At 36.8% G+C, this 18497-nt stretch overlaps 2 protein-coding genes across 3 annotated transcripts; one reads left to right on the top strand and one right to left on the bottom strand.

The window, feature by feature from the left end:
* Positions 1 to 888: 888 nt before the first annotated feature.
* On the top strand, positions 889 to 4609 carry LOC132176203 (uncharacterized). The gene is made up of 3 exons (XM_059588339.2): positions 889 to 903; positions 1064 to 3068; positions 4090 to 4609. Exons 2-3 carry the CDS (start codon positions 1130 to 1132, stop codon positions 4383 to 4385), a joined length of 2235 nt encoding a protein of 744 aa, XP_059444322.2. The 5' UTR covers positions 889 to 903; positions 1064 to 1129; the 3' UTR covers positions 4386 to 4609.
* Positions 4610 to 5029: 420 nt separating this feature from the next.
* On the bottom strand, positions 5030 to 13451 carry SPA2 (SPA1-related 2). Of its 2 annotated transcripts, none has more exons than XM_059585300.2 (8): positions 13240 to 13451; positions 11050 to 12674; positions 9704 to 9861; positions 8569 to 9406; positions 7287 to 7433; positions 6446 to 6763; positions 6249 to 6308; positions 5030 to 6020 (listed from the first exon to the last, which is right to left on the bottom strand). In XM_059585300.2, exons 2-8 carry the CDS (start codon positions 12544 to 12546, stop codon positions 5829 to 5831), a joined length of 3210 nt encoding a protein of 1069 aa, XP_059441283.2. In that variant the 5' UTR covers positions 12547 to 12674; positions 13240 to 13451; the 3' UTR covers positions 5030 to 5828. The 2 variants fall into 2 exon arrangements, with proteins under 2 accessions (XP_059441283.2, XP_059441284.2); XM_059585301.2 differs by having other exon boundaries at positions 11050 to 12677.
* Positions 13452 to 18497: the final 5046 nt, after the last annotated feature.

The raw sequence follows: 18497 nt of genomic DNA on the forward strand, positions 1-18497 counted from the left end.
ACTCTATCTGTCAAAATAATCAAACATATTTCATTTTTTTTTTTTTCTTTTTTTATTTATTTGCTAGCTACTTCATTAACATACTTAATTTACAAAGCATTGACCTCCGCTTGCGTGGGCTTCCATGATTGGCTGGCTTGCCACATAATTAGGCCTTCACAACTCATTTTACTTGGTTAAATTAATTAATCAATTAAAATTAAAATAAGCAAACGGTCAAAGTTACGTGTTTAGACTCCCAAACGCACATCCGTTACGACCCGCCCAAACTCCTACCAGAAAACGCCGCCGTTTATTTCATCCAAGAACTTCTAACGACGTCGTTGAAGGCGTGACAAGCGGGAACAGAGCAGTTAAACGTTGGACAAAGAGTAACGGTTTCTTGAATTTTTTATTTTATTTTATTTTTTTTTCAGTTTCTCTTTAAGGAAACGAAAACGAAATTCGCGCGAACAAGTACAAATACAGGCCCCAAAGAAAGCGGACCTTTTCAACCGCTGTCTTTTGGAATCTCCGAACAAAAGAGCTTACAAAAAAACTGCTCCTTCTTGTTCTTGTTTTTGTTGGGTCTCAGATATGAAGAAAAAAACCTGACAAAAATCGCATCCTCGGAGTTTCAGATACAAATAACCAATCAGAAACGTAGATTTTTGTTTGGTTTTGTTTTGATTCCAGGTGTTTTCTTCACATGCTCTGGCGGTTACATAATTGGTCAGTTTCACGATCTATTGGCAAATACTATTCTTATTTTCTGTTTCTTCTTTTTTGATTTTTCTGGTTTATTCGGTTACCCATTGGCGATGGTTTGGCTTTTTATCAGATCGAATAGAATTTCGGTGAGTTGGGTTTGTTTTCTTTTGGATGCTCATTTCCGATTGGTGAAAGAAACAACTTTTACTCCAGGTATGGATAGATGCTGAAGTCCTGTTGGTTGATTGTTGAACTTTGTTTTGTCTTGTTCTGATTCATGAACAGCTTTGCCTTTTTGGTTTCTTTGTCCAAAATTTCCTGTCTTTCTTTCATATCTGATTTCTTTTTTTAATTTTTTGGTTTTTCTGTTTAGAACAATTATATGAAAACAACTGCATTTGAGTGATTTCTTGGATACCCGAATTGTGATTTTGCCGGAATGGAACAATTCCGGCATATTGGAGAGGTGCTGGGAAGTCTGAAGGCTCTGATTGTGTTGCAAGAAGACATTCAATTCAATCATTGCCAGTGTTTTTTGCTGCTTGACATTTTCTGTTTGGCATTCGACACGATTGCGGAGGAGATAAGGCAGAACCTGAAGCTGGAAGAGAAGAACAAGAAATGGAAAGCCCTTGAGCAGCCTTTGAGAGAGCTCTACAGGGTCTTCAAAGAAGGGGAGCTATACATCAAGCATTGCTTGGATGCAAAGGATTGGTGGGGAAAAGCAATCAGTCTCCATCAGAACAAGGATTGTGTTGAGTTTCACATCCACAACTTGTTCTGCTACTTCCCGGCCGTAATCGAGGCGATTGAGAATGCCGGAGAGATTGCAGGACTTGATGAGAGTGAGATGGAGAAGAGGAGAGTCGTGCTCACAAGGAAGTATGCTAAGGAGTGGAATGATCAGAAGCTTTTCCAATGGAGATTTGGGAAGCAGTATTTGGTGACTCAAGGAATTGTCAACCGTTTGGATAGTGCTTGGAAGGAAGATAGATGGAGGCTTATTGAAAAGCTCAAGGAGAAGAGAAGTTCAGTTTCTGCTGCATTGACAAAAAATGAGCACAGGCTTGGAGACTTGCTGCTGAAGAAACTAAATGGGCCTGAGCAATTTAACGGGAAACTCTTCCCAAGTTCAATTTTTGTTGGAGGAAAGGATTACAATGTGCGGCGGCGGCTAGGCAGCGGAAGCCAGTATAAGGAAATTCAATGGCTGGGAGAAAGCTTTGTTTTGAGGCACTTCTTTGGGGAGATTGAGCCTTTGAGTTCTGAGATTTCCACTCTCCTATCTCTTTCCCACCCCAACATAGTGCAATACCTTTGTGGCTTTTATGATGAGGAGAAGAAAGAGTGCTCACTTGTTATGGAGTTGATGAGCAAGGATCTTTGCTGCTACTTGAAGGAGAATTCTGGCTCAAGGAGAAAGATTCTGTTCTCTCTCTCTGTAGTTGTTGATATCATGCTTCAGATTGCAAGAGGTATGGAGTATCTCCACTCTCGGAAGATATTTCATGGAGATTTGAATCCTTGTAATGTTCTTCTCAAAGCAAGGAATTCCACTGAAGGTTATTTTCTTGCAAAAGTGTCTGGTTTTGGTTTGTTGTCAGTCAAGAGAAGTCTTACTTCTCGAAACACACCAAAACAAAACACAGAACAAAATGTTGCAAACCCATTTATTTGGTATGCTCCTGAAGTTCTGGCTGAGCAAGAACAGCCTGGAAGAGATTCTCCTTCCAAGTACACCGAGAAAGCAGATGTGTACAGCTTTGGGATGCTTTGCTTTGAGCTTTTGACAGGGAAAGTTCCTTTTGAAGACAGCCATCTTCAGGGAGAGAAGATGAGTAGAAACATAAGGGCAGGGGAAAGACCTCTCTTCCCAATCCCATCACCTAAACACATTGTGAATCTGACCAAGAAATGCTGGCAAACTGACCCAACTCAGCGCCCAACTTTCTCATCCATCTGCAGGATTCTACGCTACACTAAGAAATTCCTTGCCATGAACCCTGAAAATGGGCAGCCTGAGCTGCAATCACCTTCTCTAGACTTCTGTGACATAGAGACCTTGTTTGGGAAGAAATTTCCTGCAGAGGGGGATGGTGATATAGCCCCAGTATCCCAAATTCCGTTTGAATTGTTTGCTTATAAACTTGCAGAGAAGGATAAGAGTTGCATGAGCATTAAAGATAAGTGTTGGGTTCCAACAAGTGATGAAGCCTCAAATAGCAGAGATGATAACTTGTCTGAAGTGGATGACTTGATACCTGCTATCGATGCAGGTTTAGCTTGTTTCGATGAGATGCCAGTTTGTTCAGAGGCTCCATTGAAGAAAACTCTAGCCCCAAAGAAACTTCCAGAGCGAAAGATGAGAAAAACCCCAGGTATGATACTTCTAATCTCACCTCATTTTCTTATATATTATTGGAAGGGGAAATTTATATGTAGCCTCTAGGTTTTGCTCAAATTTTAAATAATTCCTTTTGTCACTTAATCGTTAAAGTTAACGATTTGCCATCTCTCACGTGTTTCATTTCACATATCAACATCTATGTTAATACCCTAATGCAATGCCGCATCAACAAGTGTCAAGTCATTCAAAGAAAAAAAAAAACCTACAAAAACTAATCTATCTAAAACTTAGAGAAACACAACACCTGCGAACTCAAAAATGAGTACAAGTGCAATAAGGATGTGGGTTTGCTCTTTTAGGTTATCAAATTGTGTTTTTTTGTTTTTGTTTTTGTTTTTGTTTCTATGAATGACTTGACACTTTCGGACATGGTATTGCATGTGCTAACACGGAAGATGATGTGTCAAATGAGACACGCGTGGCATATGGCAAACTGTTAAATAAAGTGAAAAGAAATAGCTATTTTAAACTTTAGACAACCTAATGACCATATCTTTGAAATTAGAAAGGATAGAAATTTCCTCCAAACCAATCTAAAGAAAATATCATCCAACCCATATAAAATAGTAACAAGTGTTTATAAACATTTAAAATACACATTAAATTCGCAATCTCATTAATAGCAGTTTACTAATTTAGACTAAATTTAATGTACCTTTTAAATTTTTACAGACACTTAGCATTATTTTATATGGGTTGGAAGATATTTCTTCCAGATTTGGAGGAAATTTCTGTCCAATTACATAAACTAAATCTAAATTAGGTAAAAATCTATAGGCTAAATATGATTTTTTTTTTTTTTTTTTCCTTATTGGAATCAATATCCATCCTCTACTGTAAAAAGAAATGCTACACACTCTCAAATGCACACTCCTGACTCCTTGATATAGTGCCCCATCAAAGTATGCAATTAAAAGTGTAAAAGTGAGTGTGTGTGTGTGTAATATTTCTCCTCCTACAATATCATTGAACTAGTTGAGTTGCTCTCACAGGAACACCAAACGCACAATCAGCAAGATCTGCATCAGCACAATCACCACTGAGAAAATGTGGTCACAATTTGAAGACAAACAGAGGAAGTAAGACACCATTGACTTTGAGTCCTGTGCACCCAAGTATAGGAAGGAAGACACCGTTGACAATGAGTCCCGCGCACCCAAGTTTAGGAAGGAGAACACCGTTGACTATGAGTCCTGTGCACCCAAGTATAGGAAGGAGGATACCGATGACTATGAGTCCTGTGCACCCAAGTATAGAAAGTAATGGCTCAGATTCTACCGTCTTCTAGGGACCTCACCTAAACTGAAACAGAGTTGTTAGCGTATGTTTTATAGAACTCTTGCCCCAGAAACGTGGGACTTTCACGATAATTTTGCTTATATATCACGTTTTGTTCTACTTCAGAAGCAGCATGTAGTGTTGGTTTAGAAGTTTATGGACAGCAAAACTTACACGCTTGACTCTGTATCCAAAGAAGTTTCTCTGTTATAGGACTATAGATTTCAAGTTTCTTATCTTGTTTCTCATTACACGATTACTATGTAATCTATATATTCGGTCTCCTTTTTTAAAGTTTTTGTATTCCTTAATTATGATCCTGTCTTTTGTCAATCTCTGTATAAAATATAAACAAATTCATCATTGAATCTATGAGACAGTGGTAGATTATAAACAAATTTATCATTAAATTTATGAGACAGTGGTAGATTTGCACAATAGATGGACAATCTAAACAAACAAATTTATCATTAAATCTATGAGACTGGTATATTTGCACAAAAGACGGACAAAAAATGAATGTATAACACATCTCGTTTAAATAACCTGGCTGCAATACAAGATCACTATGAAAGCCTGAAAATGGCCCAACAGCCTTTTACAAAATTAATTAATTACTAAAAAAGACAAAAAAAAAAAAAAAAAAAAAAAAAAAGAACAAGAAAGGCTTTGACATTCTCTTCTTTCAAAGAAACATGAATTATATTTTAAGTTTATACAAATTGCGATATACAATAAAGATGCGGAATCAGGTAATCCTGTCAGATCTATTAGACTAAATTATCATATACATTAAATTGAAGAAAATTTACAATAGCAACTTCTTACCTTACACATTAATTTCCTAAATACAACTCCATAAGGAATTTTCTTGTCAGTGTCAACAACCCTTGTGAGCTGTCTTTGAACAAACAAGTGGGCTACCAAATGCAAGTCCTTCACTGAAAAATCATCCAAGGACTAAGAAATCTGCATTTGTTCTGAGGAGCAACTGCAAAAATAGATCAGACTTATTCTGAATGCCAGAAACAGTTGGTTCCCAAAGTTCTACGTTTATCTTTGAATCCATTTGTCCTGAATTCATGTCAATTTCGGTCAATCATTTTCCATCTCAAAGCAGTATCACAGGCCTCTTCTATCAATGACTACATAATATTTGGTTTTACGCCTCTAATTTCTCATGCTGGTATCTCAATCTCCCGGCGTTGAGATCAGGAACCAGTTGCCGCAACTTCTGGGCGGCATCTCTTAAAGAATTTTTTTTTTTTTTTTTTTTGGGGGGGGATGAAATGCTGCTCTTCAAATGAACAGCTAGAGCTGAAGAATCCTCTTGATTGTTTTCCGCTACAAATTATGGTTTCGGCTTAAGGATAGTCCTCTATGGAAAACTTGGGGACTCACAAGCTTTAAAGAAGCCAGACTGCAAATTTTTGGTCGAACACTTACCTTTTCCTCAAACCAACTGCAACACTTTTATACACCCACTTGAATTGGCAGCAACAACCATGTCTGATTTCCCTCTCCAACAAACACTGGAAACGAACTGCATATTGTCATCATCAGACTCTTTTCCAGAGATAGGATCGATGGAACCAAACTTGTGGGAAGTAATTGGCATAGGCAGAGATCTATGGTAAACATAAACCTGAAAAGAATGAAACCACTTTATGTAATTAGAGAAGTTCATTCTCTCATGAAAAAATAAAATGTAGATATAATGAACCAAATAGATGCAGGAAGCTTTTTAGAATCTTCTTCAATTTTCAACAGGTGCTGAACTTCCTTCAATTTATGAGAAGAGAACAGAGAAGAAAAAAACCCTTCTTAAATTACTAATCAAAAAACCAGCGTGACTCTGGCAAGGAATGCATACCTCATTTGTTTCTGAACCACATGTAATATAACCATCAGCAGTGGATAAACCCACAAAATTCTGAGGAAGCAAGGGGTGCAAAGTTTAACCGACCAAGAAAATGAAGAAAAAATCAGATTCTTAATCAAACCAAGATAACTGCTAGATGTTAGAATCAAGAAAGAAAGGTAAATAGATTCTAGCATAAGAAAACCAACCTTCTCATTAGCATGCCCACTAAGGGTTAAGCTGCAAGCATTATTGGACAGACCGCTAGGACTGGTTTTGTTGAGATCCCAAAGCTTTAATGTGTTGTCAGTGGATGCAGAAACAAGTGTCTCGGAGTCCAAGAATTTCACATAGCTCACAGCTTTTTCATGGCCCGACAATACACACCAGGGGATTTTAGTAAACCGAAGATCATAGCAATAAGTTCTATAATCAGCAGACCCAAAGGCCAGCAAATGCGAGGAGTGAGCAGAGAACTGAACACAGCAGACATTCGCAATGTTCTTGATTGTATCTAAACTGTTTCTCTGCACAAGAAGTTCTATTGCATGAGCCTTTCAAAAAAACAAATTAGCAGTAGCCAGAAGCTAGAATGAACTAGTGCAAATGTCAGATTATCTTCACATGGGTTGAAGTATAATTGTCAACATCCTTTGTCCTACCCGTACATCTTTCCAACTAACCCAGCCACAGACAGTTCTTGCTTTCTTAATCATTCCTCCACAAAAGTATAAATCACAAGATTTCATTTGCTGTTCACTATTTTCTATGAGTAGCATAAAGATAAACTTTTTTGAAATAAAACAAATCTCTCTAGAAAACAAAAATGTTTGAGATATCAATTAGTTCACGCATATGATCAATAACTTCCGGTTCTCTTACCCAAAAAGAACAAAATAAACATAAAAAAAAAATGCCCCTTTTTTTCTTGTACTTCCACTAAAATCATTGTAATAATGAAAATCTGAAGTAACTGGTTTTGCGGAATATCAATTTCATGGGCGTACTACATTTATGTCAGAGAGTGCGAAAAACAGAAAGCATGCATACCTCACTAATGCTCCACAGTTTCACCAAGCAGTCATCACTTCCACTGGCCAATTTTGTGGGAGACACTTGAGAAAAGTCAACGGACCAAGCCCTCCTTTCGTGCTCTGTGAATTGAGAAAAACCTTGACCAGTACCTGCATCCCATAACTGAAATCCATCCAAGCAAATCATGTCATGACCAATCCAGAAAAATTAGTATATGTCAAAGCACCGCATACCCACAGGTTAAGACAAGTGTATTAGAGCACTAGCAACAGATGCCCTATATGCTATTCTCTTCATTATATTTATGGAAAATATTTTTTAAAAAAAAAACCACAAAAACCTACTCACATCAAATTTCCTACATTTAGCCAACCCTCAAGGGTTGCTACAGTGTTTCCCAATATGTAGGGAACCACCCTATACATTATTTTAAAATAAATCTCTTTCATCTTTTTGTCTTTAATTGGGGATTATGTTGGGATTTTGTGAAAAAAGTGAATGTAAGTAGAGAACTTGTATTTTGTAAAGAAATAATATTTTAATGGTATAAGGAAAGGTAAGGAAAGTAATTGTAAAATATATTTTTATAGAGAAGCAAAAAATAATTTTGCGCCCTAAACTTAGGGAAAATCAAAAGGAAGCTACTGCAGGTGCTCTTAGAGAAGCAAATAAGAACCTCCAGTGCTCAAAATTAACTTGTGATGCAATGGATCAATTAATCATAAAGTTTACATTATAGTATCAGAACAGAAACCAGAAACCAGAAACAAAAATACTAAGTCATTAATCATTATCATAGATCAAAGAATCCTTTGCAAACATGCATCTAGTTGTTAGCATAACCCAACCGCAAGATGTGTTTAAAGTAACTAAGAAATTTCCCATACTCATCTTGAACAAAGACATCTTAGCCTATAATTAGAAATACAGAGGAAACCAGAGCACAAGCATGAACTATTAACAGAAAAAGAATCTAATTTGGTTCAATTTACAGGGAGACCGGTATATCGCAATCACTAACAACGAAAACAACAAGGTGCTTTAAAAAAAGGATATGGATGATAGAATTCTTAACATAAGAACACCAGTTAAGATACTGATCCTATGTACTTATATTCTAATTTAGCCCTACAAAAGGGAAGGAGGGATCTTCAAAGATACATTGAGTAACCATTTAAAAACTCTGCAACCATGCAAATATAAAAGAAGAAGATGCTCCACATGGATTGGCTACTTAACATTCTGGCACAAATATTCTTTTTCAGTATATACTCTCTTATCTGCAAAATATACGCACCTTCACTACACCATCATAATCGGTTGAAGCCAGATAGTTCTTGATATAGTTATTCCAGCAAACACAACTGAGCTTTGATTTATTTGGCATCTCAATTGCTGGATAATGAATATCAACAGAGTCATTAAGGAGAGCATTAAATTCAAATATCTTTATTTTCTTCGACACACCAGCAGTAGCAAAGTACTCCTCATCCCGGTCAAAACTGAGAGAGCAAATTACATTTGCAGAATTATTGAAATCCCCATTTCTTAGTATCCCACGCACTTCAAACTTACTATAACGAGCATACTTGCATAAACCATCAAAGAAGGCTCCTAAGCGATCAGTGGGAATCTGTTTTTCTTCATCCTTTTGGGCCAAGCACCAATTCTCACGATTCCTCAATAAATCCTTATCTGGACGTGTTGTTCCATCACTTACAGTGAGCTGAATTTCAGATCTCAAGGAGAAGTAAGGTTTTTCAAGCTGATGGATATTCCTTGTCAAACACAACTCATTTGTATTAGATATAGGGGATGATTGAGAAAGCGCATCTGAACTTGATGGTTCTTTATGATAGAACACGGTCTCCTTTCTACTGAGGGAGTCATTGTGCAAGGAAGAATGCACCAGTGAGTTTTTCAAAGTGCGCCTCTTCTCAACCTCTTCAATATCTGCTTCTAAGCAGCTAATGTCTTCTGCTAACTTGGAAGCACGCTGGTGCTTTTCCTCTTTCAATGAAGCCAGGAAATGCGACAGTAGTTCTGAGTCGGCATCATCTTGATCAATGGATGATGATAATTCTTCAGCACACACCTCCGCCACTCCATTAATCACTTCAGATTGTATAATCTCCCTGTTAGACAAACAATTGTTAACTCAGAATATTATGCAAGAATATAGATCCAAGAGCAGGTCCAAAATTCCTTTGAATTTGCATCAGCTGTATTCTATTGGACACTGAGTTGTATAAGGCTATAAATTCCTACTGTCACCCAATATTTAATTGAATTTTCTTGATCAAATAAAAACCCAGTATACCGTTCATCGGTTTAGCCAAGGGAAAGACACCTTGGCATGTCACTACTTCAAATTCTCCATACCCAACACTAACTGAAATTACTTGACTTTAACAACAAAGAGTTGGTATTACCTGGTTGTTGGACGCAATGAAGGTTCAGGATGAATTAACCAAAGACAGAATCCAGCTTCCTTTGGGTTTTCTGATAAAAAACTTGGGGGAAGAATTCTATGACGCAGATCTGACATTGCAGCAGCATGAGCTCTTTCAGAATCAAAACGACCAAGTAACTGAAAGAATAAAAATTGGTTATTCAATGTCTTCAATAACAGTCAACAATTAGCAGTAAACAATAACAAACATAACTCATAGGTCCAACCGACCAGAAAATACACACTAAGATATTGCTTCCAGATACTAAACTTGGATAGTACTCTATAGCAAAGCCACCAGTTATTTCAGTGGTTGGCAAATGGTGTATAAAATCTCATAACCTTCAATTAATGTATGGACAGTTTTTTTTTTTTTTTTTTTTTTTTTTGTGAGAATGCTGATTTTGTGTTGCCATAGTATTTGGGGTTAAGATGGATGAGTGGCTATATAAGATAACTGCATTTGTAGTTTAGTAGCACAAAAGGAGGAGAAAATGTAAAAAAGCTGTTTAAGATGGCCGAATTACATGAAACAAGGATGAATGAGCCCACTAATGGGGAGCAATTCCAGTGGATGGTGCCAAAGGAGCAGTACAATGGCAAATAAATTATGGATCAGGAATAGGATTGATTTAGAAACCATATGCGAATGTAATTTAAACCTTTATGCTCTCAGTTCAAGAGGTGCAGTAAGCTGCTTCCCTAATTGTACAAGGATCTCTTACATAGCCCAAGTTCTTTGCAAAATTAGAGACTGTCAAACCATAAGTCCATATCATTAATTAGCTGAATATTCAAGAAAAAGTTTTTTGTTAACACAGCATTATGGATTCATTTGAGATGAAACACCAATAGAGAACCATTGATATATTAAGAACTGGGAAGGATCATAGTTACTTCTTATATCTGAAAGCCTTATAGATTGAACAATCTTTTCAAACTCAGCAGTATCTCAAAAAATTAGTTAAAAAATAGAGTATTCAGCATTTAACAATGCATATTCAGAATCATTTGCAAACACAAACCAAAGTACAGCCTAAGGAGCATTACATTTAGATCTATTCATTTATAGTTTTGAACACAGAATGACCGAGAAATAAATTTGGCTCTGAATAGACAGAACAAGCACACAGGCTCACATAGAAATGACACTAGCAGAAGTGAGCAATATCAAGCACCATGGCATAGATGGACAGATGTTTACACTTACGTAATTATCTCTTGTAGTCACTATGTTCAACACCAATAGTGACAAAAATGGAGAAGCAACAAATATAAAAGCCCACATGAAAATTTCAAGTGGTAAATAGAGAAGCGGCATCTCACCTCAAAAATAAGAATGCCGAGACAGTAGATATTTGATGAAGTTGTGCAGCCACTCTCAACAAGCTCCTCAGGACTTCTATACCACTTCTCTTCCAACCGATCACTTAGAGAAGTCAACTGCTGTTGAGCGATAGTAGATGCACAAGGGCTGCTGGGCTTGCTCTGACTCTCACATTCTGTACTTGCATTAGCTTCATTATAATCATCACAAGAATCCCTCGGATAAGTGATATTGATGTTGCTATCATATGCACTCTCAAGTTTGTGGCAAGATCTTGAAGGGAATTGGTGCCACCGCCTAATGAAGTGTACATTCTCGGGGAACTTTTGCTTCTTTGCATGTAAAGCAGCAGAGGGAAACATTACCTGCTCCAGAGGCCTTTTTCTTATAAGACAATTATCTGGGCGCAAAGTATTACGATCCACTACACTATTTAATGTTTCTCTCTCAACTGGCGACCCAATGTACTTAACTTGATTTGATGGCAACAACCTGAAACAAGAGGGCCGTAAGTCCTTCAAGGCAACTCCTTGAGAGTGGAAATTATCAACCACATCCACGATCTGTCTAAATATATACAAGCAGTTAACTTTACTTTCTTTATGGCTCCCAACTTTCAGCCATTGTCTGAAACCAACTCCATCATGATCCGAACCACCAGGAGGCCTAAGCCCAGCAATACCTTCAGGAGAAGGCATTGCAGTTTTGGAACCCAGTCCCTGTGATACATCAGAAGCCACTATAGTACTGCCACCAATCTTTAAATTATTCTGGTCCCTGGGCCCAACATGAAATACATCACTAGGAGGGCCTTTACATACGATCCCTTTTCCCTTCAAAGTCTTTTTGACAAAAAACTCAGAGAACCCTGATTTAGATATAATCTTTGTCCGGATACCTCCACAATTGTTGCCCAATGCCTCTTGATTTTCAGCAGTCATCAACTGTTCCGTCATATCCTTACTGTCATTGCTAAATGGTTTTTGAGCTAATAACTCTGGAAAATGTGTGCCCCCCATATCCTCCCAGAGACTTGACATTCCCTGACCATTGTCCCTGCATATCGTATCACCGCGTGAACTCCCACCTCCTGATCCACCTGCAAGCTGATAAAGATGCTGCCACTGATTCTGCCTAGCCTGCACTCTTTCTCTATTGCTTGATGTACCAACAATAGCTAAATTCGAGCCATTGTAATTGGTCACTCTCAACTCCTCAACCATGATACCAGCATCATCCACGGAGCAAAGACTAGCATGGGGTTGCTCCAATCCATTCCCATGGTTTATACTCCTATTTACATTCTTACCCTCTTGAACTGCAAACTCCTGGGTCGGGCTCTGGTTATAGTCACCCTCTCCAGGTATAAACATTTCCTCGGATTCCAACATGTTGCGGCCTTCAGGTTTCAGAGAATACTCGCTCTCTTTGCTTTGGAGGCGTGTGCCCTCCATCGCACCTAACGTGGTTGCTTCATCACCCACTCCCTCATCCATGCGGCCCAAACTGACCTCATTCAGTCAAATGTTGGGCTTGCACTGTAAATGGGACTTGTTTCGGTTAAAATTGGATAAAGTAAATTATCATATCTAGTCTTCCTCCTTCCAATGACTCCTCAGTGCAACTGCTAGTATCATCAAGCTAGAAAGTTAGTTAAGAAGAAAGAAGGCAATGCCATGGCAAACAAAACCAAGAGCTAAATCAACGCCATATGTTTATACCAACATATAAAAATATAAACAACAATTTTCTTCAAGGGAAATACAAAAAATCAACCAAACCATCAAATCACCAAAGCCAATAGCTAAATCTTTGGTCTGTAACAGGCACATACAAACATGCAAATATAGATATATACATAATTCTGATATTAGACAAAAGAGATTAAACAATACAACCCAAAAATTCCCAGTAATTAGTTGCTCAGAAAATGTAAGAAAATAAAGCAAATGAGCATTTAAGCTTCAGAATTAACCTCGTCTAATCTTAAATACAGCTACCTCACTCAATTAATTTTTTCTCCTACCTTCACAAACTAACAGAACATAACACCGCAACAGACTAAACCAACTTAAACCTCCATTTCATTTCATTTTCTCAGAAGCCAAACAGAGACAGCGCAAACAAACAAACAAACAAAAAAATGGTGTAAATGCATAAAACAACACCCCAATTAACGCAGAGCTTACCAACTCTTTGAACCGAAACGAAGCGCTCGACCGCCACGGGCACCGAGCTCTTCAATTCCTTAACAAATGGGTATGGGCAAAAATGGAAAATTCGACAAGAGCAAAGCCCTAGCTAGCTATGACCCCTGGCCCTGGAGATGAAACTGGATAATAAATATCTTTGCCTCCCAACCTCTCTCTCTCTCTCTCTCTCTATCTCTCTCTCCAAAAATTAAAGAATTTCTTTCAGTAATTTTTATTGTTTTTGTTTGGATAATTATTTTATGTTTTTTTGGGGTAACCAATTTTATGTGCCTTTTGGGTTTTGCCGTATGCTCTCTCTCTCTCTCTCTGTACCAGATCTACTGATCTACGACGCGGAATATCATTTACCAACAATGACCAGTAAATTTGGAGTGAATTTTTCTCGGGATATTTATTTACGCTTTTTTTTTTAATAACTATATTTATAATCTTGGAACTATTAGTGTGTCAAGCGGCGGTAAACTCAACAAATACGACCAAAATAAAAATATTTGCCGACGCTGTTCAATTTTCCTTTGTTAGAATTTTTTGTCATTTATTTATTTATTTATGGGGTTGAAATTAGATTATTACTAGTTCAAATAGAAACTGAGTTGTAAGTATTTTTTAAAAAAAAAAAAATACTTAGTTAAAATAAGAAAATATAATTTTTTTTTTTTTAATTTACTAAGCGGAATGTGAATGCTCAACCTTAACTATTTTTTCTTATTCTTTTTGGTAAAAATAAAAAAATAAATATAAATTCTTCGAAAATATTTATACCCTTTAATTTTATTTTTTTTTCTTTTTTTTTTTTTGGCTTGACTATGAGTCTATGAGACAAGTCCTTTGTGGTTACCATTTGACCAGCAATCAGGAATCAATTCTAAGAATTTTAAAAATAATAAAAATGGTGAATAATAAATCTCAGCAATTAATTCATATGGCTACAAAAGTTCAAAAATAAAATTAAAAAAAATCAGTCATTATTGTCCTATGGAATTTAATTTTCAATTGTTTTATTTTTAATTTTTAATTCTGGTAAAACCCAAGGAAAAAGAAAAGAATCGGTGATTATCAATATTAAAAAAATAATAATAATAAAATAGGTTAGGGGTTAATAAATTTTTTATATTTGATTTATATTTTTTTATAATTTAATAAATTAATCATTAAATTGTAAAAAAATATATATAAATTAAATATAAGAAAAATATTAACTTTTAGCGTTTAAAAAAATAAAGAAGAAATGGCGACGGACGTCCCACGTAGATTCAACAAAGGGAGGTGAACACGCAATAAAGCAGGCGATGATGGTCACGTCACGTGGCCTTCCAAGGGGCGAGAGGTTTAATACGGTGAGCGATTGGTTTCCGTCGAGCCACGTCACGACAAAGCGGTGGGCCCACAGAAGGAGCCAACTCGGGGCAGGGAGGTGGGGCCTGAAGGCATGTAGGACACGCGTTGAGCATCACGTGGCTGGCTGCAGTTTCATCATTGAAGTGGAAAGAAAAGGTTTGGTCAGGATCTGACCGATCTGACCAATCTGACGCCACTAAAGGTTGGGCTGTCGCTGCGTACATTCTGATGTCTCTCATAGGAGATATAAAAATAGAATAAAATAATGCACAAACATTTTTATAGTTCAGCTTATGGGACGGGACTTATTACTTCAATGCTTGTCTAATCTTTCTTTTCTCGCTTTGGATTTGGCAGAAAATATATATATATATATTATAATTTATGTGTCCTTTTTTTTAATAGATTATATTTATATTATAAAATATAAATTTAAAAAAAAAAAAAAAAAAAAAAAAATATTTTTATTTTTTATCTCAGACTCTCGTGGGTCGGCAGATAAAAAAATTTAGATTTTATTTTTTATTTTTTATTAAAAAAGTATTTCGATATAACTTAAAAAGTAAAAAAAGTCTGAAGTAACATATTAATTTTTGTTTTTTTTATGCTATAAAACAAAAAAACTTTACGTAAATGCCTTTATCAAAAGAAGCCATAAAAACTACAGTTTGGCAACCATTTTCTCTTGTTTCTATCGGAAAAGTTAAATACATATTTTCATAGGATCCGTTTGGTAATGGGTTTGGAGTTTTAGTGGTTTGATATTATAATAAAAATTGATTAATGTAAAAAAAAAAAAAAAAAAAAAAAAGAGTAAAAATCTTTGGTATGAAAAAATGAAAAATTTTTGTTTTGTAGTAATTTTTTTATTTGAATAGTAATAAAAAGTTATTGATATGATATAAAAAATAAGAAAATATTGAAAAAAAAAATGAGATAAATAGTATTGAAACGAAATCATTTACCAAACGCAACTATATTACTAATCAACTATTTTTACTTTTCACAAAAATTAAAAACTTATTTCATCTTTATATCACATTAATCAATTCATTTTTCTCATTTTCTCAAAAAACGTTTCATCAATCACACCACATAACAACTTTTAATTTTCACTTGCTAAATAATTTGATTTGACTTTTGATGCTAAATTGATTTTTTTTTTTTTTTTTTTTTTGACATGATGACAATCAAGACCCCTTTTAGAGTAGGCATGCATATCAACAATCAATCTTTTAGGGTCCGCCTTGTCCAAGTTCCACTTTTTTAATTTATCAATATTTCTATTTTTTTATATCACATCAATTATTTTTTATTATTATTCCCAAAAAAAAAATATTTTCTCATAAAAAAATTCAAAACTTTTATTTACTTTATATCATATCAATCACTTGGAAACGAATCATTCTTTTAGTACATTTTTATTTGTATTGGACGCGATATTTAGTGTTTGGGAGCTCTGATTTCGAAGAATCTTATGAGGGCAGTGGAATGGGTAGCCTTTGAGGTGGCGTATTTCATTGTCCGGTAGGCCATTTGGGAGAAATTAGAGATCTTGGATATGATGTTTGCCTAGACTGTAGTCATGCAATTGTTCATGAGAAGTTGCTTTATTTCTCCTGTTTGATTTTAATAAAAGTGACGTTGATACGGCGAAAGAGTTTTCTCTCTAGGTTTTCAAAACCCTAGTAGAGGAGGATCAGTTATCTACGTTCGGTGTGATTGTAGAGGCAGAGTGTTTTGGCTATTCGAAAAAGAACGTGATTATGACATGGCTGAGGACCAAACGAAGCTGTGGGAGAGTTACTCCCTCACGGAGGAGGAAGAAGAAATACTGGAGATCCAAAACCAAGAAACAAAAGGAGTTCATACTTGTGGGAAACTCTGTGTTGTATGGAAGCTGATTGCTGATAGGATGGTTAGCAAGGAAACACTCAAAACAGACCTAGTGCGATGGTGGAAACCTTCTGGCACACTTTCTTTCAAGGTTTTGGGTGAAAACCTATTCTTGGTAGAGTTCAGAGATAAATGTGATAAGGACCGTGTCTTAGAAAGGAGACCTTGGGTCTTTGAGATTAATCTGTTTGCGGTTGAAGAGTACAATGGTGCTACACCACCGACATAAATCAATTTTGAAAGGGCCTCTTTCTGGGTCAGAATTCTGAAATTGCCATTGTCTTGCATGGGAAAGGAGGTGGAAAGAAAGATTGGCTGTTCCTTGGGCATGGTGGAGGAACTCGATATGGACCAAGATGGAATCGGATGGGGGGAAATACCTACAGGTTAAGATCAAGATAGACCTTTCAAAACCTCTCTCAAGGAGACGGTTCTTAAAATTTCAAAGGACAACAACATGGGTGGATTTCCAATATGAAAGACTTCCAAAGTATTGTTTTCAGTGCGGAATAATCTGTCATGAACCTGGAGGATGCCAGAAGAGAAATCCTCTCCGGAAGCAGGAGGATCCTAACCAATATGGGCCATGGCTAAGAGCATCATCGCCAACACGAAGGAAAGAACACGGAAATGGGAGGATGAACCACAGGGCTGAATACTACGAAACAGAACATCCTGATACGAAGGGGGAGCACTCTAGACCACCCTTATCCAGACGGATGCATGCAAGAGATAGTCCAACAGAGGTCCGATCATACTTCGACGGGGCACAAGGTTGAGATGATGTATTTTAGGAAACTCCATTCCAGAAAGGCAACAACGGAAATTCTAGAGTGTATCAGGGCGAGGAGTCAGGGCAATCTTTGAAAAAAACTGTGGAGAAAAAGGCTATTCCAATTTATGAAAAATTGATTGATGAGGAGGATTCTGGGCGCATGTTCAAAAATATTTTAAGGCAAAGGATCAGGGAATTGATGGTGGAGTATTTGGAAGCCATGTAAACCCTCGACAAAGGAATTTAAGTAGGGGGAACAATAAAAGTTTGGGCCTTATGGGCCAGCCCAAATGCGAAAACACAAAGGCTGGGGCCACTAATTCCCATAGACGAGATAGTGAGGAAAAGCAATTGGGAATAGCAAAGTTAAACTGGAAAAGGCGAGCACAAGCTGGACAATGTTCACTAGAGGTGGCTATTATACCAGATGAAAGAAAAAACAAAAGAGAAAGACGAAGTGCTGGAGGGAGATAGGCGACCCAGTTATAAAAGGACGTTCTCAATGTCCTCAAGGTGCTGTTACAAATTGTACCAATGACCACAATGAATTTATTAAGTTGGAACTGCTGAGGGCTTGGAAACCTTCGGACAGTTCGTGACCTTTGCCTGGTGGTGAAGAAAAAGAAATCTACTATGGTTTTCCTTATGGAAACCAAGTTACGGAGGAAAAAAATGGAGACTTTGAGGTGCAAGTTAGGATTCCAAAATATGTTTGTAGTGGACTGTGTGGGACATAGTGGAGGCTTGGCACTGTTATGGGGAGATGACATACAAGCTGAAATACAAAATTTCAGTCAGAGACACATAAATGCAGTGATAACCGGTTTCTATGGTCATCCGATACCTTCAAAAAGGAAAGAGGCATGGGATCTACTAAAATATCTTGCCCATCTAACCTCGAGACCGTGGATGTGTATCAGTGATTTTAATGAAATTTTGGATATGTCCGAAAAGTGGAGAGGGTGTTTAGGAGCACGCAGTTTAATGGAATCCTTTCAAAGGACCCTTGAACACTGCGGCTTAATGGACATGAGATTTAAAGGTCCAAAGTACACCTGAAGTAACTGCAGGGAAGGAGAGGAGTATACAAAATAAAGGTTGGACCAGGGAGTATCAAATAAGGAATTGAATACCATGTTTCCCAAAGCTGAGATATTGGTGGAATTGGTGACCAATTCGGACCATGCTCTTCTTCGGATGAATCTGCACAAGACTGGGGCAAGAG

The sequence above is a fragment of the Corylus avellana genome, chromosome 3 (assembly GCF_965113065.1).
Source record: "Corylus avellana chromosome 3, dhCorAvel1.hap1.2, whole genome shotgun sequence".
In the NCBI taxonomy this organism is placed as follows: Eukaryota; Viridiplantae; Streptophyta; class Magnoliopsida; order Fagales; family Betulaceae; genus Corylus; species Corylus avellana.

What these genes read in the sequence shown, in the direction of transcription:
- LOC132176203 (XM_059588339.2), top strand. Translation starts at nt 1,130, where the DNA reads ATGGAACAATTCCGGCATATTGGAGAGGTGCTGGGAAGTCTGAAGGCT. An exon ending in AAAGATGAGAAAAACCCCAG is followed by an intron (nt 3,069 to 4,089) that starts GTATGATACTTC and finishes TTGCTCTCACAG; the next exon opens with GAACACCAAACGCACAATCA.
- SPA2 (XM_059585300.2), bottom strand. Translation starts at nt 12,546, where the DNA reads ATGGATGAGGGAGTGGGTGATGAAGCAACCACGTTAGGTGCGATGGAG. An exon ending in GTGGGCATGCTAATGAGAAG is followed by an intron (nt 6,309 to 6,445) that starts GTTGGTTTTCTT and finishes TTGCTTCCTCAG; the next exon opens with AATTTTGTGGGTTTATCCAC. An exon ending in GTGGTTCAGAAACAAATGAG is followed by an intron (nt 6,021 to 6,248) that starts GTATGCATTCCT and finishes CATTCTTTTCAG; the next exon opens with GTTTATGTTTACCATAGATC.